We start from the raw sequence: 17,947 nt of genomic DNA, 5'->3' as shown, positions 1-17,947 counted from the left end.
AGTGGGCATGTAAAATATACTTTAAGTCACAAACAACTAGACTACTACAAAACTCTTTTATATACCCTTTTGCTATAGTGAAGCCAGAATTGTCAGTAAGTCTTTGATGGATGTTATGGAAGTTGTTATGGATCTAAAATGGCAATGAAATGCAGATGAAGATAATCAAATTCAAGATCACTTGGTTATTATTTCATGGAATTCCAGCATTGTTTTCCCAAACATGACTTCCTAAATTACCCATGATGGACCACTGCCACGTTGCCCCATACTTGTGTAGAATTGTAAACTAAACCCTCAACCAGCATCAAGTGGAAAACAGACCCCAGGATTTACTGCTTCAGAGTGTTGTGCCTGGTTGTCTGGAGCCTCTGTGGTGTCAGAACTAAATTGATGAGATGCTGACAATAAGGACAAAAACACATCCGCACCTCTTTCCTATCCAAGCACAAAACCAGATGTTCAATATCCTCTCTGGTCCATTTAAACCACTGAATCAATTATTCCTGCACCTTCAAACAATACTATGATATTTCAAACTCATCAATTCATCACTCCAATACATATCTGAGGGTTTGTGGAAGAAACCCATGGAAAATGTTTCATTGACTTTGTCTGTGTTCAGTGGCCTTTTGATAAACATAAACGCTAGCATCAAAATATTTTAACGCGCTGGTTAAAAAATAATTATAGTCTCCCTCCCTTTTTTCCACAGAAAGACCTAAAGTGTTGCCTTTCCAAGGCATCGGGTTAAACCAGAAACACTATATAACCAACTCGAAGAAGTTTTAAGTTGCTGCAAAGAGCTTTCTTCTGGACCTCTGCGACTAACAGAGGGGAGTTTAGCCGTGATTTAATCCCCCCTGACAGGAGTGGTTCGACCCTCTTTCAGCAGATTACAAAAAGAAGAATGTACCAGGAAGCTCCCTTCCCCAGGGGGGTTTAAACACCTCTTACGCAACGAGCTGCGCTCGAGATCCGAGATCAATCAAATGGAAGCTGGTAATTCCAGCCCTTCCTGCGCACAGGCCGGGACATCCACGCGCGGGCGTGAGGTCCGTCCTCCCCCCCCTCCCCCGGTGGAACTCACCCTGCAGACGCGAGCCACTCGGGACAGGACGTTTTTATCGCCAGAGCCTCCGTCCCGCGACGCCTCGCGGAAGAAGAAGTAAATCTTGTCATCGTCAGGGTTGTAGGTGTCAGGTATGGGATGGGTTGCTATAAACTTGGCTTCTGTTGACAATTTATGTGTTTATTTTCATCACAAATCATCACACAGCTTTTTTTTTAACTTTACATACAGACAGCTGAATAGTCCACGAATAAGTGACGTTCACAGGTGTATAATGCATATTTACAGTCAAAGTCCAGCGCTGCCTCCACTTCAGCATGTCATCTCTACCTCCACTCTGGTAATATCATCGTTAAGACTACTCCGTTACAGAATAAAATGAAATTACATCTGTGACAGATATATTAACGATGCACATTACTTTGCAATGTGCAAGATAGGCACTACATTTAATGGCGTGCGTGTGTATGCTTGTGTGTGTTACATTAACATTATGGACATTATATCATAATCTGTGCAGCTCTGTTGGTCACTGGGGAGAGTTTATACTGAGGTAATGTGTGCCCGTTCTCGAATATAGAGGGGCTTTTGTTTGTACTGTACTAGGGCCGTTTCCAACAAAAATCTAGGAGGAAGAAAGGGTTTGGGTGGAAGGCAGGAAAAAAGGATCTGAGCAGTCCTCTAGAATGTCAGGGAGGTGTGTGTCAACATCTGGAACCCCATGAAACAGGCTGAAGCAGTTCAGTGTATCATTAACCCAGACCAAAGGCCCGTTCCAGCCCTTTATAAATAGACAATGTGGAGCACAGTACAGGGGGCAAGGCAGTGGCTGCAGTATGCAGTGGGAACACAATATAAGTGGGTGTCTGTGGACCTTCCTGTTTGAACATGATAGAAACGAATGGGTGGACTCTTCATTGGGAAAATAAGCACATTAACCCTTCAACATAGATTAGCTCAGTGATGCTGAACTCCATTCCTAAGAGGGCTGCAGTGTCTACTATTTTGCTGGAAAAAAGTAACAGCATCAATTGAAGTCGGAAAGTAGATTAGTTCATTTGTACTCCCTTTTTCCTAGGGAGTACAATCGCCTATTTGGCTGGAACTTATCATCACCATACTGTGAAAATACAAGGCCTTCATATTCATGGAAGCATTCACTCTGACCCAGATGTTAAAAAGTAATGATGGTAAGTTGAGCTCTAGTATGGAAACTTAATTTATGAAAAAAAGGAACAACAGAGGCCCCGAAACTGAAGATGTGCTTTCGTGACACGTGCAAAACAATAATGGGAAACATAACATGTATTAACACATTGGCCAAATGTGTTCTGTTCTTAGAACAGATCCTCCTAACTCTCGAGACCACATGAAAGCGGCTGAATGCCACTAGCGTGTCACATTGCATTCGTTCTGACATAATTATGATTTATCTTTACCGTTGATCCAATAATGCTCCGATATGTCCGTCCTGATGTAATGCTGATCGTGCGGAGGGCCGAGGGAGCGGGTGAACGTCGTGTCCCTTCCGAGGAAGTCAGACGCCGTTCCGGCGTACAGATACTGATCTGTAAGCAAAGAGAGCTGAGGTCCATCAAAAGCGATCAGTCACTTAGTCATGGCAAAAGGTTATGAGGGGAAACCTTTCAGAAGCAATTAAAACTGAAGCTTAACAGCACTCCAGGTTGGATTGCGACAAAACCCATCTTTAATTCATTCCCTGCACAAAATGTACTGTATTGAGCCGCTTTCTTAATGTTTATAAGTTCATTATACGTTCAATATGAAATTAGCGCAGCTGCAGTGTGTGGGGAGACTTCCTTCAGAAACAGTAGGGAGTGCATCGGTGCATCATCTTTCCAGTTCTCATGAAGTCCCTTCTGAATTCAAACAAAGTGTTCTGCCTGCCACTATAGGGGAAGACAAACTAAACACAGGGAACTGGGGCAGCTTCTTAGAATGAGTCATGTGTACATTATTCCCAGCCTCTCCAGTTTGGTTTACAGCCATATACAACAGACACGTGTTTATACAAGCGGAATAAAAACTGCTCTCTACTTGAGACCACGTCGTTTATAAGATGTTTGCTTGGTCGCGTCTCTTTAGTTTCTCATAATGGTACTGCGCTAGAATGGAGAGAAATCAAATTCTGATTGCTTCTGTCAGGCCGCGGAGGGAGGGTCTTTCAGTGAGCTGCTCAGACATTTGGTCCTTCCATCTTTGTACTGTACCACGGAGAGACCTGCAGATCCAACACCTCCTCAAAAGTCCACAACTTCAGCAGCCTTATCACAAAGGAGATGATGCACTCTGTGCTCTTTTCTCCTGTGGCTCAGGGTGATGTTTAAACAGTGGGTCACCAAAGCTCCAGTTTAGGAACTTTATGTTCAACTATGCAAGGGCAGCACTCTGAAGTATGTGAAACACAGTCACGCCTCTCAAAGTCTATACAGCTTATACTTCTATTGAAGAACTCAGGAAGCCAGGCTAGAGGGCTACACACCTCCCATGGAAGTGAACTTACAAAACATAGCTATAGAATAATAATTACAATGACCACTCATAATAATTCCGACTTTGATTACTGGACTAACAATAAGAAGAATCAGAGTCTTTCAGATACAAATTGCAACCTTACTCACTGTTTAAATTTAGTCCAATACAAAAATTGTGTCAAGGTGAAGGTCAGAAAATGAAAAGGGACAAGAAAAGAATGCACACTACTGCAATACTCCTATGATAAATGTATTTACACATGTATGAGCGCAAATATGCTTATCACAGGAGCATTACAGCAGTCTACAGACTGTTCCTTTTGTACATTCATGCTTAGCGATACAGTTCAATACAACATTTTCACCAATGCTTTGAACAAGAAGAGGAGCGCTGCTCTCTGTTAGCGTAGGCCGAAGCCTCGCACCAGGCCTGCCTGTACACAAAGCCTGAAGAGCCCTGAAGAAGCTGCATCTCCCAGCATAGGTGGGAATGAGCCCGCAGAGGTGATAAATCACAGCTCTCATTACGGACAGGAGCCTGCGCATGGTCCCATCCTCTTAATCACCGAGCCTTTGACCAGCGCCCTTCAAAGTGAGGACCGCGTCATCGCCAGCCACGGCCGGGCGGAGATTCATGGGCCTTTAATGGTGCTCAGATCATAAATTCTTTCATACGCAGGTCAGAGAAAAATCTCTCAGCATGAATAAATAATGGCGAAGCAGATAGATGAGGGGAGATTAGGAGGATTATTTTTTCCCCTGTTTAACGTGGAGGCCATATATTCTCTTAATCTGCCCTCCCTCAGAGCATAAATGAGTTTGAACCTCAAAGGGCTGGGGGCGGCTCGCCGGTCTCTCCAATCCCTTCATCTCTGCCGGCCTGTCTAAAGGTCACCAGCTCCAGCTCTCTGATTCCACTAATGTTATTTGTTTTCGATAAAATATGAATATGCATACATTCACAGGAATATGAGGTCAGAGTTCTGGGTCAGAGATGGTCAACCGAGACAGAGGTGGGAGGAAAGTAATCAGTCTGAACTGGAGGGCGAAGGTCAGGCTTATCTGAGGGCCAGGACAGCAGTGGAAGGATTTTTCTCACCTGTTAGAACTGAGGCAAAGGGCTGCCAGGGATCAAAGGGGCACTTGAGTCTCCCAGGCTCAACGCTGTGTGGATGGAGATGGAACGTGGCATCCTGTGACAGGAGACAACGTTTATTCAGTACGGTGTCAAAAACATGCCATGTCTGATATGTCAGATAAGACGTTTTAAACAGATTATTTTAACAACATTCTGCCATGGAATACTGAGAGGATAAATAAATTAAATGAAAGCTTTTGTTTATTGCAGTATATACACTGGAGAATCTGGGCTGTTTTCTGAGACAATAGCAAAGCAACTAGTTATGGCAGTCTAACCCTCATTGTAAAAAAAATCGACAAATCAAACCTGATCAAAAACATGTTGTAATTGTACTTGTGCTGGGGTGCGGTAACAATGTGGGTTGGACGAAGTGTTGTTTCTACGTCCCCTACCTCTCCACGTCCACCGATCTCCACAAAACCACACACCGGGAGGAAGGCCCCAGTCCCACAGGCATACACGTGTGTGCGGTTGTAGCTGTGGAGCACCCGGATAAAATTGGAGCACTCCGTCTAAAGAGGGAAAGAAGGAAGAGACTGACTGGCTTGGGGAATTGAAAGCCACTACAGGCAGTATATTAGCATTTTTGAAAGCAGAAAGAAAACAGTTTAAATCAACACGCTAGACTTTAATTACTGAGCAAACAAGTCACGCAGCTGTGAGAAAGTCAAATCAATTAATTTTTAATTTGTGAAAAGTAAACTCTTGTAAGATGTCATTTGAAATTTGCTAGTGAAACATATTCCTACAGTGGCTGAATATGCAGAGAAATACAGACTTACTTGGGGATTTTTCCCAGCGAAAATACATGTTTCCACTCTCTCTTTCGATGCAGGCCAGCTGATCTGCAAAAATACATGCATAAACACAACATTAGAATACATTTTCCATACGCAAATGAGGGCTGTGGCCAAAATGTAATTTGCCTTATCTAAAAGAGGAGAATCATCTTCTACACCACTTATCTAAGAATGAATGAAAACCAGCCACAGTCATTTTCAGCTAAACAATGGCAGTCTTTGAAAGCTGTCAGCGACTCTGCTATATTGCATTCCAAAACCACCATTTTCCATTCACTGTCACTGTTTTTGGGCCACACCCATTTTTCCCCTATATGTCTGGAACATAATGAAGGCAATGGGCTGCGATGTGAACAAAAGAACCGCAGGAAATCTGAAGATCACATTACGGGCACAAAGGCATGATTATTAGTATAGTGGGCATGTATTTCCAGAGAGCGGGTCTACAGATCTGAGCAGAGGAGAGGGTAAACCATCCCTTCTGCCCTGTATGTGCACACATGTGTTATAAAAAGCTTAACTGATTAACATGCAAGCCTCTGACCTTCAGTGGGGGAACCCGTCACCATACATAACAGCAGCCTGCGGAATCCATGCGAAACACCTTATAATTACACACGTGAAAGGACTTACACTGAGGCGCTCTGAAGCAGCGTGGAGTCAAAATGTGGGTCCGGCTCGCACTGTAAAAGACTAAATCCCTTCTCCCTCTCCCTCTCCTTGCACTGTGAAGTACAGCTCTCTGCTAGAGGCCCAGGAATGGTTGCACTATACTGGGGTATGGAACATTGTGTAGGGTTAGGTCAGACATGACTGCTTGCTCCAAGTTTTGGGTGAGCGCGGCTGAAGAGTACAGATTTGTCCCTGTGTGAGATACAGTATGACATACCTGTTCTACACATTAACGTCTTCAGTATTCCAGGCCAAAAAATTTTTTGATTTTTTTTTTTTTTGAAATGCTAACAAGTATATTTTAATACTGAGTTCACTTTTTCCAAAACTCACACAACTGTCACAACACCAAAACACAGCATGGCACAACAGTTCATTTTGTGTTCAAAATGCACAAAAACTACCAAGATGATGAGACTTACAGACCAGCCAGTCAGCCTGAGCTCAACTATCCACTGTTCAGGCAGTCCAGCAGGAAAGAACATGATTTATAGAAACTACATAAACAATTACTTTTAAAGCACGCATTTTAAAGAAAACTGTCAGAGTCTGTGGTCCCTCTATAAATCAGTCAGCCTTTAGTGTGGGAACATTACATAAACTTAGTTTATTGGATTAAAACATCAGAACCTCAGTATGTCCCTGTCCATAATCTGGTGAGATAAGATTGCATGTGTGTGTGTGTGTGTGTGTGTGTGTGTGTGTGTGTCTGTGTGCTTGGTTGCTGAATATTCTGCATTACTTTAAGGGTATTTCTTCATAAGAAAATTTCACATAAGAATAAGAGTAAGAGTGCACGTTTATTCAACTCACATCCTTGGTTCTCTTACGAAATGCTCTTGGGTTTTAAAGCTTTGCATTAATTATACAATATACAGTTGCCCCTCTATTAAAATGAAAATTTCCAAAGCATGTTGTGACTTTTCAGCTAAGGTAACCCACAGTAATGCTTTGTGGCCAGTCCAACACTTAAACCTGTCAATGAAGGTCATTCACCAGCAATGTAATCCCTACTATAACACTGCATTGGAACACTTCAGTCACAAGCAGAACTGCTCCACCAGTGTTAGTTTTCATTCATAGTACCTCTCACAGTCTGTGTTATTCAGAAACATGGAAGAAATTAAACTGGCCCTCAAGAGGAACATCATTTATACTCTTTTCTTTATGGCCTCATAGCACAAAGAAAGCCATTTAACCTGACATCAATCATACAACCCATGGTCACATGGTATATGTTTTCGCCACTAAATCAGATTTAATGCAAGAACAACATCATCAAAATGTTACGAGCCTATTTCCCCAAACACAATTAAGGCACAATAAAGTCTACAGCCCTGAGCCCTCTTTGCTGGTTCCAACTGAAGTATCCAAGGGAAAACTTAACAAATAATTGTATCTCTCTAACTGCACTCTTAAAGGTACATGTCTGCAGCAGGCTCATACAAAGTTTCAGTGCTATCTCTACACCACCAGTCACCTCAAATATAAAGGGTAAGCACACTCCAATGATATCTAAAGTTATTTATCTGATTTCTGATTTAATGAACAAATAATATTAAGAGTACATAGTGTAGTGTACTGTAACCCCCTATATAGCATATATAGACTAATATACACACAGAAAACACTTTATCAGGTACTTATTTGGACTTCTGCAGCTGTAGCCTATCTACTTAGACCACATACCACTGTTGTAATGCATGGTTATTTGCATTACTGTCACCTTCCTGTCAGCTTTTACCAGTCTGGCCATTCTCCTCTGACCTCTTGCATTAACAACAGTGTCTGCTCGCATAGCTGCTGCTCACTGGATGTTTTTTGTTTTGTTTCTCACCATTCACTGCAAACTCTGGAGACTGCTGTGTGTGAAAATCCAAGGAGATCAGCAATTTCTGAGATACTCAAATCACCATGTCTGGCACCAACTATCATTCCACGGTCAAAGTCACTTTGATCACATTTCTTCCCTATCCTGACATTCGGTCTGAAAAACAGCTGAACCTCTTGACCTGACCTGACAGCTGAAGCTGTGTACATGCCTACCTGATAAAGTGCTCACTGAGTATATATAGAGTGCAGTAACAATTAAAATGTACTTTTTACACAAGCACACACATCTTTTCTTTTCATACCCTTCCCCTTCCACAAGCTACGAATTCTAATAGTTTGAAGCCATAAGGATTCAATATCCAATAACTTACAACACTATAACCTTCTTACACTGAACTCCAGCATCTTCAGCAGAGAACACAGGCGAACATGTTTGCACTGGATTCCATAAGGGAGTTCAAATAAAGCTCAGAAATGAATTATGATGTACTCTATATGATACTACAACGTGATTAACTTTAGTGCTGGTGTTTTTCCTTTCATAAATAACCTCTATTGCTTATAGTGGGGTATAAAGGGCCCCCCAAATTATTACCTTGATAATGACAGACAAAAAAGATACATACTAATACATAATACAAGCATTAAAATTCAGTCTGCACTGGTGAACTGCCCTTTTTAATTCAAAGCACACATTTTCAATCCAGTTTGAGGTATGCCTGGGATCATTATCTTTCTGAAAGATCAATTTTGCAGCCAGGTTTGAGCTTCTTGTCAAGAAGCCAAGCATGTTTTGGCCAAATTCCTTGGCACTTGTTGGAGTTTATCATCCCACTGATCTTCAGAGGAAACACAGGATCCGCTGACAGATGAAAAACACCCCCATGCTATTAAGACCAACCATCACGTTCCAGTGTAGGGATGACCTTCTTTCCAACATGAGCGTCCTTCTCCTGATGCCAAAACCACCTCTGGTATGCAAAACCAGCTTTAATTTTGGTCTCATCTGACCACAACACCCAGTTACAATTTAAATTACAATGTGGTTTAACAATCTCCAGTGGGTTATTTTTGTTGATTGCCCACAATAAACCCTTGCATGGATTTTACATGTGTTCATTTTCTTCTGCTGGATTGTATTTAAAATAATTATCAGAGCTGTGTGAGAATTGTGACATGCATCTTTTTAGGTAGAAATACATTGCATACATGCTAAATAACTACAGGGGCACAGCAACCATTACATACCATATCTAATCGAATACATGCTAAATAAGATATTCTTTTCTCAGCAAAATAAAATAACATACTTTTCCATTTTGTAACAGTTTAATTTATACAGCCTTCTTTATCAAGGGTGTCTATTTTTCTAAGTTTAATTAGTTAATTTCATGATATCATACGAAAAGGCACTCTATAAAGCATTCCTTAACCATATATTTACTCCAAAATGTATACTATTACTTCAAATAGTTTTTACTGATTACAATGTACTCAACTTACTTTAATCATGGGAATGGACTCGTATTACTTATTTGCATAGCAGACTCTCTCACTGAGAAACTTGCACTACAGATGATGAATTTATACAGCGGAATATTTGCTGAAGCGCTGATATGAAGAGTCATGCTCAACAGTACTCTTAGTTCCCTCTGGTCACAAGTCTAGTTCCATAACCAGCGCTCCATATTTCTGTGATTAAACATTTTAGGAAGTCATTTGCAGCAGATTTTACGGCATTCGGAAAGGCAATATTTGTTCAGGAAATAAGGGGAATGAGAGAGGAGGATGCATCAATGGGAGATTTTCCTAGTAATAGAGCCAAAGCACGTAGGGCGGATGGGGAATTTGGCTCAACTTTCCCATACCTTTGCCTATTGGCATGCACAAGGCAAGGTTTTCCAAGAAAAAAAAAACAAAACAAAAAAAAAGAAACATTGCCCCACTTCTTGGACAAAAGGCTACAGAAACCCAGTGACAGTGGCCCCACTTTTTAAAAGATTATCATAATAATAAGCTATTGCTGTGGCATTCCTTCAAAAAAGGGACGAGAAACAGAGAAACCGTTCTTAAAACTGCGGTTGTCATGAGACCTGGCATTCTGCCGTGGGCTTGAGTTTATGAGAGTGGTCGTGATGGTGAGGTTGGTGTGTGACAGGCACTAAATCTTCTCACCCGGAGACAACCGTGTCCCATCCTGCCATGGCCTGACTCCGCATTATCCCCACAGAGCGCCCCCACGCTCTCTGACAGTGACTGACAGCTTTCATTGGGCCTGGAGTCGGCTGAGAATTAATTGGCCTGTGTGCCAGCGTGGGAATCTTTTTACATGATTGGGTGGGATTTGTTCGGCCTGGAAAGAGACATCAGGCAGGAGAGAGAGAAAGACAGAATGAAAGACAAGGTAAAGTGGGAGGAAGTACACGGCGCAGAACGGCAGAGCGTTAAAAAGAGAAAGTGAGAGGGGGCAGTCAGTGGGGGAGAGCGAGAGAAAGAGCAACACAAGAGGCTACTCTTTATGTCTCAATACTGGACCACAAACCACAGATAATGAATGGATTCAAAATGCCTGCATTCACTAGCATGCACTGCAGGAACCTGTGGTGATGCAATTGTCCCAAACGATAAATCATTTGATGTTGGCTTCCCGTGAAATTAGAATAAATGCAGTTATTAAGCTGCATGTGGCAGATCATGGTAACCTGAATAAAACTGTTTACCTTAAAAACCCCTCAGGTCCATGCTTTCAAACATTACAGCCCACAGGCAGCACTTCCAGGGATTGGGCAAAGACATTTCCCAAACATTTACGCATAGGCCGAGATAAATCATTCATCAATACACAGAGCACACTTTACTTAAGGTACTTGACAAGTTTATTTATAAAAAGAGATCTGGCGCTGATACTATCTGGAGCGTGCTGGTGTCGCTGATGAGGAAACAACACTTTCACAGCTTGAGTGAGGCTAAAGCAAAGTGAGAGAAATCAAATAAACACCCCCGGCCCTCCAAGACACGGCTCAGAAACAGATTTGGGCCGGAAAAATCGACTGCGCACACGACGGAAAACGCCAACGCGCATCATACAACGCCCGTCACCGAGGTGGAGAAACGGCGACGGTGTTTCTGGGACCCCGGAGGTGTTGCTGTGACCCCTGACCCCAACGGTGCTGATGGTGTGCAGCCCTGAACGCAGACCGCGGCCCGCTCCGGGGATTATGTCTGTCTGCGGACGGAGTGTGTGTAGCACAGACAGACACTCCTCACAGGAGACAGCCAGGGCCGTGGCTGATAGACGCTGCAGCTTCTTCATGGGCCGGGCAGCGGGAGAGTGTTTACCGTATGATGTATCGTTTTCACTCCGGGCCTGCCCTGGACTGCGGCCCGCTGGCGGCCGGCCAATCCAAATGAAGACGGCGGCCGAAATCCTGCACCGCCGCTCTGTCATTATTTGCAACTGTCTGGCGCTCGGCGGTGTGAAAGCACAGCGTGAATGCATCTACCGCGTATCCCGCAGTGCCAGCGCTACTCCCGCGTAGGTCGCTGTCAGACTGTTAGCGGCCGTTAGCTCCCTGCCCCCTTCACTCACAGCGTGACTGCTACCGTACCGCGGCTCTGAGAGTTAGCCACTTTGCTAACTATGAGGCTAAATTCTGCCTCAGAAACGGTGCATCAGTTTGTGACACGACTACTGTACACATTGAAGCTTGCTGTGAAATTTTTGTCTGGTGGATATACCACTACTAACAGCTCATTGGCAGCGTTGGCTTGACCTCGGCCCATGTTTGAGCAGTGGGAACATTAATTGTACCATGTGTGTGTTCTGCATGCTCTCAACATCCTGAGTACATTCTACATGTCTGGGCGACGACGGCTCTATAACTAAAGGGCAACACACGACGACTAAACAATGACAATTGTTCTTATCGTCACAAGTGGTAGTTACAGAAACATTCAACTTGGAATTCAAAACAAATAAAGTATCAAAACAGAAACGATGCTCAATTACAGAAATTATCAGTCTAAATGTGTAATTTAATTCTAGACATGAGCTCATAGACAGCCTGTAAGTTAAGCGATACTGCAGAGAGAGGGATATGAAGGGAGTCTCTCGATCAGGGCCCTTTCTCCTGCTGTACCTTCTTTGGGCTCCTGTTGAGCTGCTCCAGGTCCAGCATGAAGATGTGGTCCCTGGCCCCCAGCAGCAGTCGGCCCCTCTCCTCGTCCAGCAGCAGGGTGTGGGAGTGCAGCCCCTCACGGAAGGGAGCCACAGTTCCAGACTGAACCAGTTCTGTACGGGGAGAGGACAGCAAGTCAGCTCGCTTCTATACACACACACACTCACAAGCACACAGACGCACACGCTCTCACACACAAACACACACACACACGCTCACAGAATCGCGTGTTGTACACACACATGCATGCATGCACACACACACGAACACACACACACCACACAAGAACTCATACAGACACACAACACACAATAAGCATTGTATACATGCGCACACACAGACACACAGACACGCGCACACACGCGCACACACATGCATGCATGCACATACACCCACACAATCCTCTCTCTCTGACACACAATAACTCAGAACTGCATAAGGTCTGTTTCCCATTTGCATGGTTCATATTTTCATTGAGAACAATGCCTTTCATCATGGTAGGGTTTATCAGTCATGCCCTGATGGCTGCTCAAAGGACCTGCTGCTGAGGAACAAAACGAGCTCTTGTCATGGATTTGACTTTTCACAGGAATGTACATTTTTTATTTAAGCACAGAGACAGTCCATGGTGTTCCACCAAGAGAACTCTCTAAGACGCCATTAATAACCAGGTCACTCATGTGAGGCCATGAAAAAACAGGAGACATACCAGAAAGGCTCGCAGGATAAGGGAAATATCACATGCAACCCCCAGTTATATTACAATGTAGGTGTTGGCATATACGAATTTTGACATTAATAGTGGTAACCACTATGCCACCGATGACAATCTCATCAGAGTGTAAGAGAACATTGTTCCTACTCCAGTCCAGATCTGGCCACTGACACAATGGCCACCATATGTAAAGCCAACATGACCCTGCATAGCTTCTGGCCATGTCTGTCAGGCAAGAGTGCAGATGCTATCACGATCAAAGTCTCCACTCAGATACCAGAGACTCTGAAATGGCACATCCACCATAAAAGGTTACCTTTCATAGAGTGGGCCTAACCTCCCGGCCAGAGAAACCACATCTCCTTGGGAGATATCTATCTGCTTATAACCTGAAACTGAACCTGATTTAGGTATTAACGAACCTGACTGGCGTGACCAAAGATTGTCATCAACACTGTTTTGTTTCCTTTGAGTGAAAAATTGCCTTTTTTCGACTCACTCTTGTTTGCAACACTGCTTTCAAATGAATACTTGATGATCAACACCTTGATTGCTGAACAGCAGTTGAATGATAGCATCAGTGATTTGAGTTATTACTGTTTTGCTTACTAAGTTCTAAAGTTTTTAAGTAAGACAGCAATACTTTTTATTGTTTTCCCTCACGATTCTAAACCGCATTTCACACTCAAATCCCAGTTCTAACATGCATAATAAAGTGTCTTTTAATTGGCAAGAAATCACTTTGACGACTCACCTGTGCAAACATGAATCGTGTAACAATTTAAAATTACTACTTTATACTCTACTTTGGCATATTCAGACAGTTGATTTCCCACATTTCTTACCCACATTTTTTGAAGTCAGTGATCTAAAACTACCTGTACACATCATATTTTCATGATACGAGACTGTGGAATCCTGTTATAGCTGAATGCTGGTTTTGTGACAGTGGTTAAAATAATTAGGGCTTACTGTTCTTATTGGCAAAAACATTAGGTTAATTAAATAAAAATAAAAAAGTGTAATATTGAGAGAAGATTTTAATGTATTCTCATAAGCCCACAATCCAACTATGCTATGACATAACAAAAAGCAATTGCTGACTGGCTATAATTCTAACATACACAAAAAGGGCTGCTTACCTACAATTATCTTTTCTGTGCCGTCTTAACAAGTCACTACTCAAAGTAAGAATTGAACACTTTAATCAAACAAGTTATATTTTATTAAATAAAGCTCTTGTCAGAATGAAGTAAGACACTTGCTTTCAAGGGTTTGCCGCAACAACCCTTTCAAAGATCAACTGACTCTGAGCCAGTTGGAGAAATAATCACCTGCATTTGGATTTCTGCACAATCCTCTTCGGTAGGTCTAGCACAAAGAAAAAAACCCAGCGTGAAAGTCACTCTGTGACTGCTAGGTACGATTAGACAAGCCTTCTGACACTTTCTTCACTGCAATCTGCATGGAGACCTTTTGGCCTGGCGGTGAGCTTTCGGCAGAGGCCATGACCCAACAACTCCAGGAACCGTGCGTGGAACCATGTACCGAACGCAGGAACACGGCCGGATCAAACATCGCCACGGCAACCCCACAAAGGAAGGCGCAAGCTGAAAGGACAGACAGCGCGATTTGGCCTCCGGGCACAAGGGGCTTAGCAAGTTATTCACAATCAATATTTGCACATCCATGGTTCCTCCCTGGTACACCACTTGCAGATTAGCCCAGCCGGACTTATTCTAATCTAGTTTGTAAACACACTGAGTAAAGAGCCTGTGAAAAACTACCAAGAGCCCTGCTCCAGCCAACTCTTTATCAAAAGGGCTCCTGTAGGGCACTACTTTTCATAGTAATTCAACATCATCTGATTAACGCTGCCATTGAAAACGTAATCCTTCCATTTATTTGTACAAGATCACATGCCACATAGCCGCTCAGTTGACACATAGGCTACGGGCTGCCTCTGAGAAACAGTTGGCTACGATGATGCAAGGTTTTGTTTTTCTTTCAGAGATGTTAGAAAGACTTTGTTCTCAATTACAGAATGTGATCTGCTGAAATTAGGACCATTGTTAAAGTACACTTACATACTACATACATAGGAATCCAGATGTTGGGCAAACAGAAAAACATTTTGAAACATCTGACCAAAACAACACCCAGAAGCAAAAGTTTAGGTATTTCTGAAAAAAATACCTCATAGACCTCATCTACTGGGTGCATATTTTAGGTACGTCAATTAACACAGTGCATAAATTCCAAATACTAAACAACAGTAGGCTGTAGGCTGGAGATGATATACCAATGTAAGTGTTTCTACCTTAATGCAATGCTTTACCAACCCTCCTCCAACCCTCCGCAGCCTACAGCCTAACCCATGATAACCCTTATAATGGAGTTGCATTATTCAATGCCACAGCACTCAATGCCTTCAGAGAAGCCATGATGGGAATCAAACCACCAGCAGGGTTTCATTATCCCATATCACAGCACGGCAAAGAAATGCCACCCACTGTCTAAAATAGAATAAGGATAGGAAGGGAGAGCCAGGCATTCATCTTAGATCAAAGAGACAGACAGGAGATTTTTATGGGTTTCACTGAGGATGTGGGACTGCACTGTTTAATTAGGAATTAGGTGGAGCGGATGCCCCTTTATCATATAGTCCTTTCAACATATAGTCCTTTGAAACTCAGAAAAAGGACAGGGTGGAAAAGAGACTAAATGGCAACACTGTAGCTTTTCTAGAAAACTCTAAACTGTCACAAATTTCCCCTGGAAAATTCCAATTACGCAGACCAAACACTGAGACACTGTTATCCAAGCTGATCGTAAAAAGTCTTGTTTTGTACATAATAATATTCTGATTGCTGGTTGTATATTTGTTGCCTGTGTCATAATCACTGAAGTAGAAAGGAGGAGTACAGTATTTTGCCTACATTTTAAATTCTCGATAGATAATTAAGTTGTGCAAGTTGTGCCTTGTATGGAGGCTGCTTGGCTATACAGTAAACCTCCTTCCCTCTCATTTAAAGCTTTTCAGATTTAAACAGAGAAACACAAAGGACAGGTGACAAAATACTCATTAAACAATGAGTACATTCTAGCCATTTGTCTTGTCCTAATCACGCCACGTGTCCAGAGTCTATTTCCGGAAAGCACAGTCAGGCAGACCCACAGGGGACTTGCTCCTGCTCTAAAACATTTGTAAAAATGTCACTGTTTCTCTTGGTCTTGCTGTGAAATGGTAGCTTCAAAAGGCCTAGGAGCCAGTGCGTTGAGCGTCATATAGTCTGCAAGGCGCCAGGAGAAGAAGAACAATGGAAAAGCATCAATAGCCACTAGATCTATCCCTCCTGCTCATCTCTCAGAGTGAAATGGGAACTCATACAGACACACTAAGGAAACATTGGAAGAACGATGCTTGAAGGTTGATAAAGCGTGATCCTTCAAACCATCTGTATTTTCACGGGATAATGTGATAATTGTTCTTGGATGTGTGCATTGTATGGATACTGCATGTGATGCCAAACCGGGATCGGGCAACATTAAAGCTGTGAGACGAAGCTAAACCCTCACCTCTGTCACCATGTGCAGAATCTCTTCTTTTTTTTTTCATTTAATCTCTTCAAGAGTTTTTCTTGAGGTTTATCCATTCAGTAGAGGAACGCACAGCAACAAGTCAGCCAGCATTCTTGGCTATGAAGGGCATGCCGTTGTTGAAATGTGAAGTGACACAGAGATGATGGATTCAAGAGGTATCTCAGAGTTGCAACTAACAGGGGCTGTGACATTAGCACTGCTCAATGCTTCCACACCAGACAATGCACGATGGAATCTTCTTTTATTTGTTTCTCTCCTCTCCATTTTGGCTGGTCTATCAATCATCATTAAAGCAGTTCTTTAGGGTAGAGGAACAAAGGTCTGCACTAACATGCCGAATGATGGAGACATTTGTTTTACATTCTTATATCGGTTTTTTCTTCCGGATCAGACAGAAACTTCACACCTGCCATACATTCTTCTCACATTAATATGTTACAGGAACACAGCGGCCATTATGTCTGATGCTAACTTTTAACTTTTAAAATTTTCATTTTCATTTTTATTCTTGTCTACAGTTTCCAAATTGTGGAATTTAAGGGAAATATGCAGTGGTCGAACTCCCTCGTTAATACAACGCATTGCTACACAAATATTAACTTTAGTTAACAGTGTTACTATGTATTGACACTAGATGGAAAATGACATTCTTTCAAATAAACTTCAATAGTTGTTGCAGAGTGTCATTATCTCCATTTGTAACACAGAGTTTCTGACTGTGGAGGAGTATGGCTGATTATCAAATACAGCATAACCCACTTGTACCACTTCAACTTAGGCAGCAATCATTCATATGCATATGAGCAAACTATCATTCGGAAATTCCGGACTGCTTTTTGGGTAGAATATATTATATCATATATATATCATTGTTTTATGGCTGAGCCATTGTTCTGTAAATTTCCTGTCGTCCAGCAATAATAATGATAATCACACACTCCCCAGCAGTCACCCATAAGACTGGAAAGATGGTTAGACCTTTAGGGCCCCATATGGTGATATAATTCACAGTTAGTAGCTTGAATTGGCAGTATCAGAAAGGAATACCAGCTGCCATGTTGGCCCTGGAAAAAATCAGATATATATAAACGAAGGATATTTGACGGAAATCAAATCAACAGCTGAGAGGCTTTAGGTGGAAAGACCACCTTAGCTGTTGATAATCCTTCTGTGTGAATTTTAAACTTTCATGTACACACAAGATAGCCGGCTTTGCCCTTGGCTATAAATCACTGTTGGGTTTAGCCTGTGAGGTAATTCTGTGCATATACCGGGGACACAGTCCCTCAGGCATCTCTGTTACATGCACCATCTGGCCCATTCCTGCAACTGAGACCACTTACCACTAAACCTTGAAACCACAGTACCATATAAGTGTTCCACCAACCATGACTTCTGGTAAATGAAAAACTATGACACCATCCTGTTTTTAAAATTA

General features: G+C 42.5%; 1 protein-coding gene across 3 annotated transcripts in view; it reads right to left on the bottom strand.

The window, feature by feature from the left end:
• Positions 1 to 17,947, bottom strand: part of sema3d (sema domain, immunoglobulin domain (Ig), short basic domain, secreted, (semaphorin) 3D) — a 47,726-nt gene that overhangs the window by 17,835 nt on the left and 11,944 nt on the right. For all 3 annotated transcript variants that reach the window (XM_061251323.1, XM_061251320.1, XM_061251321.1), the window contains exons 3-8: positions 12,153 to 12,304; positions 5,491 to 5,553; positions 5,101 to 5,220; positions 4,667 to 4,760; positions 2,512 to 2,640; positions 1,091 to 1,233 (exon numbers count right to left, since the gene is read on the bottom strand). In XM_061251323.1, coding sequence (XP_061107307.1) covers positions 1,091 to 1,233; positions 2,512 to 2,640; positions 4,667 to 4,760; positions 5,101 to 5,220; positions 5,491 to 5,553; positions 12,153 to 12,304 — 701 coding nt within the window. The remainder of the gene's footprint in view (positions 1 to 1,090; positions 1,234 to 2,511; positions 2,641 to 4,666; positions 4,761 to 5,100; positions 5,221 to 5,490; positions 5,554 to 12,152; positions 12,305 to 17,947) is intronic.

The sequence above is a fragment of the Conger conger genome, chromosome 8, assembly GCF_963514075.1.
Source record: "Conger conger chromosome 8, fConCon1.1, whole genome shotgun sequence".
Classification (NCBI taxonomy): domain Eukaryota; kingdom Metazoa; phylum Chordata; class Actinopteri; order Anguilliformes; family Congridae; genus Conger; species Conger conger.
Note: the sequence above shows the minus strand (reverse complement) of the source record. Positions and strands in the feature narration are given on the sequence as shown.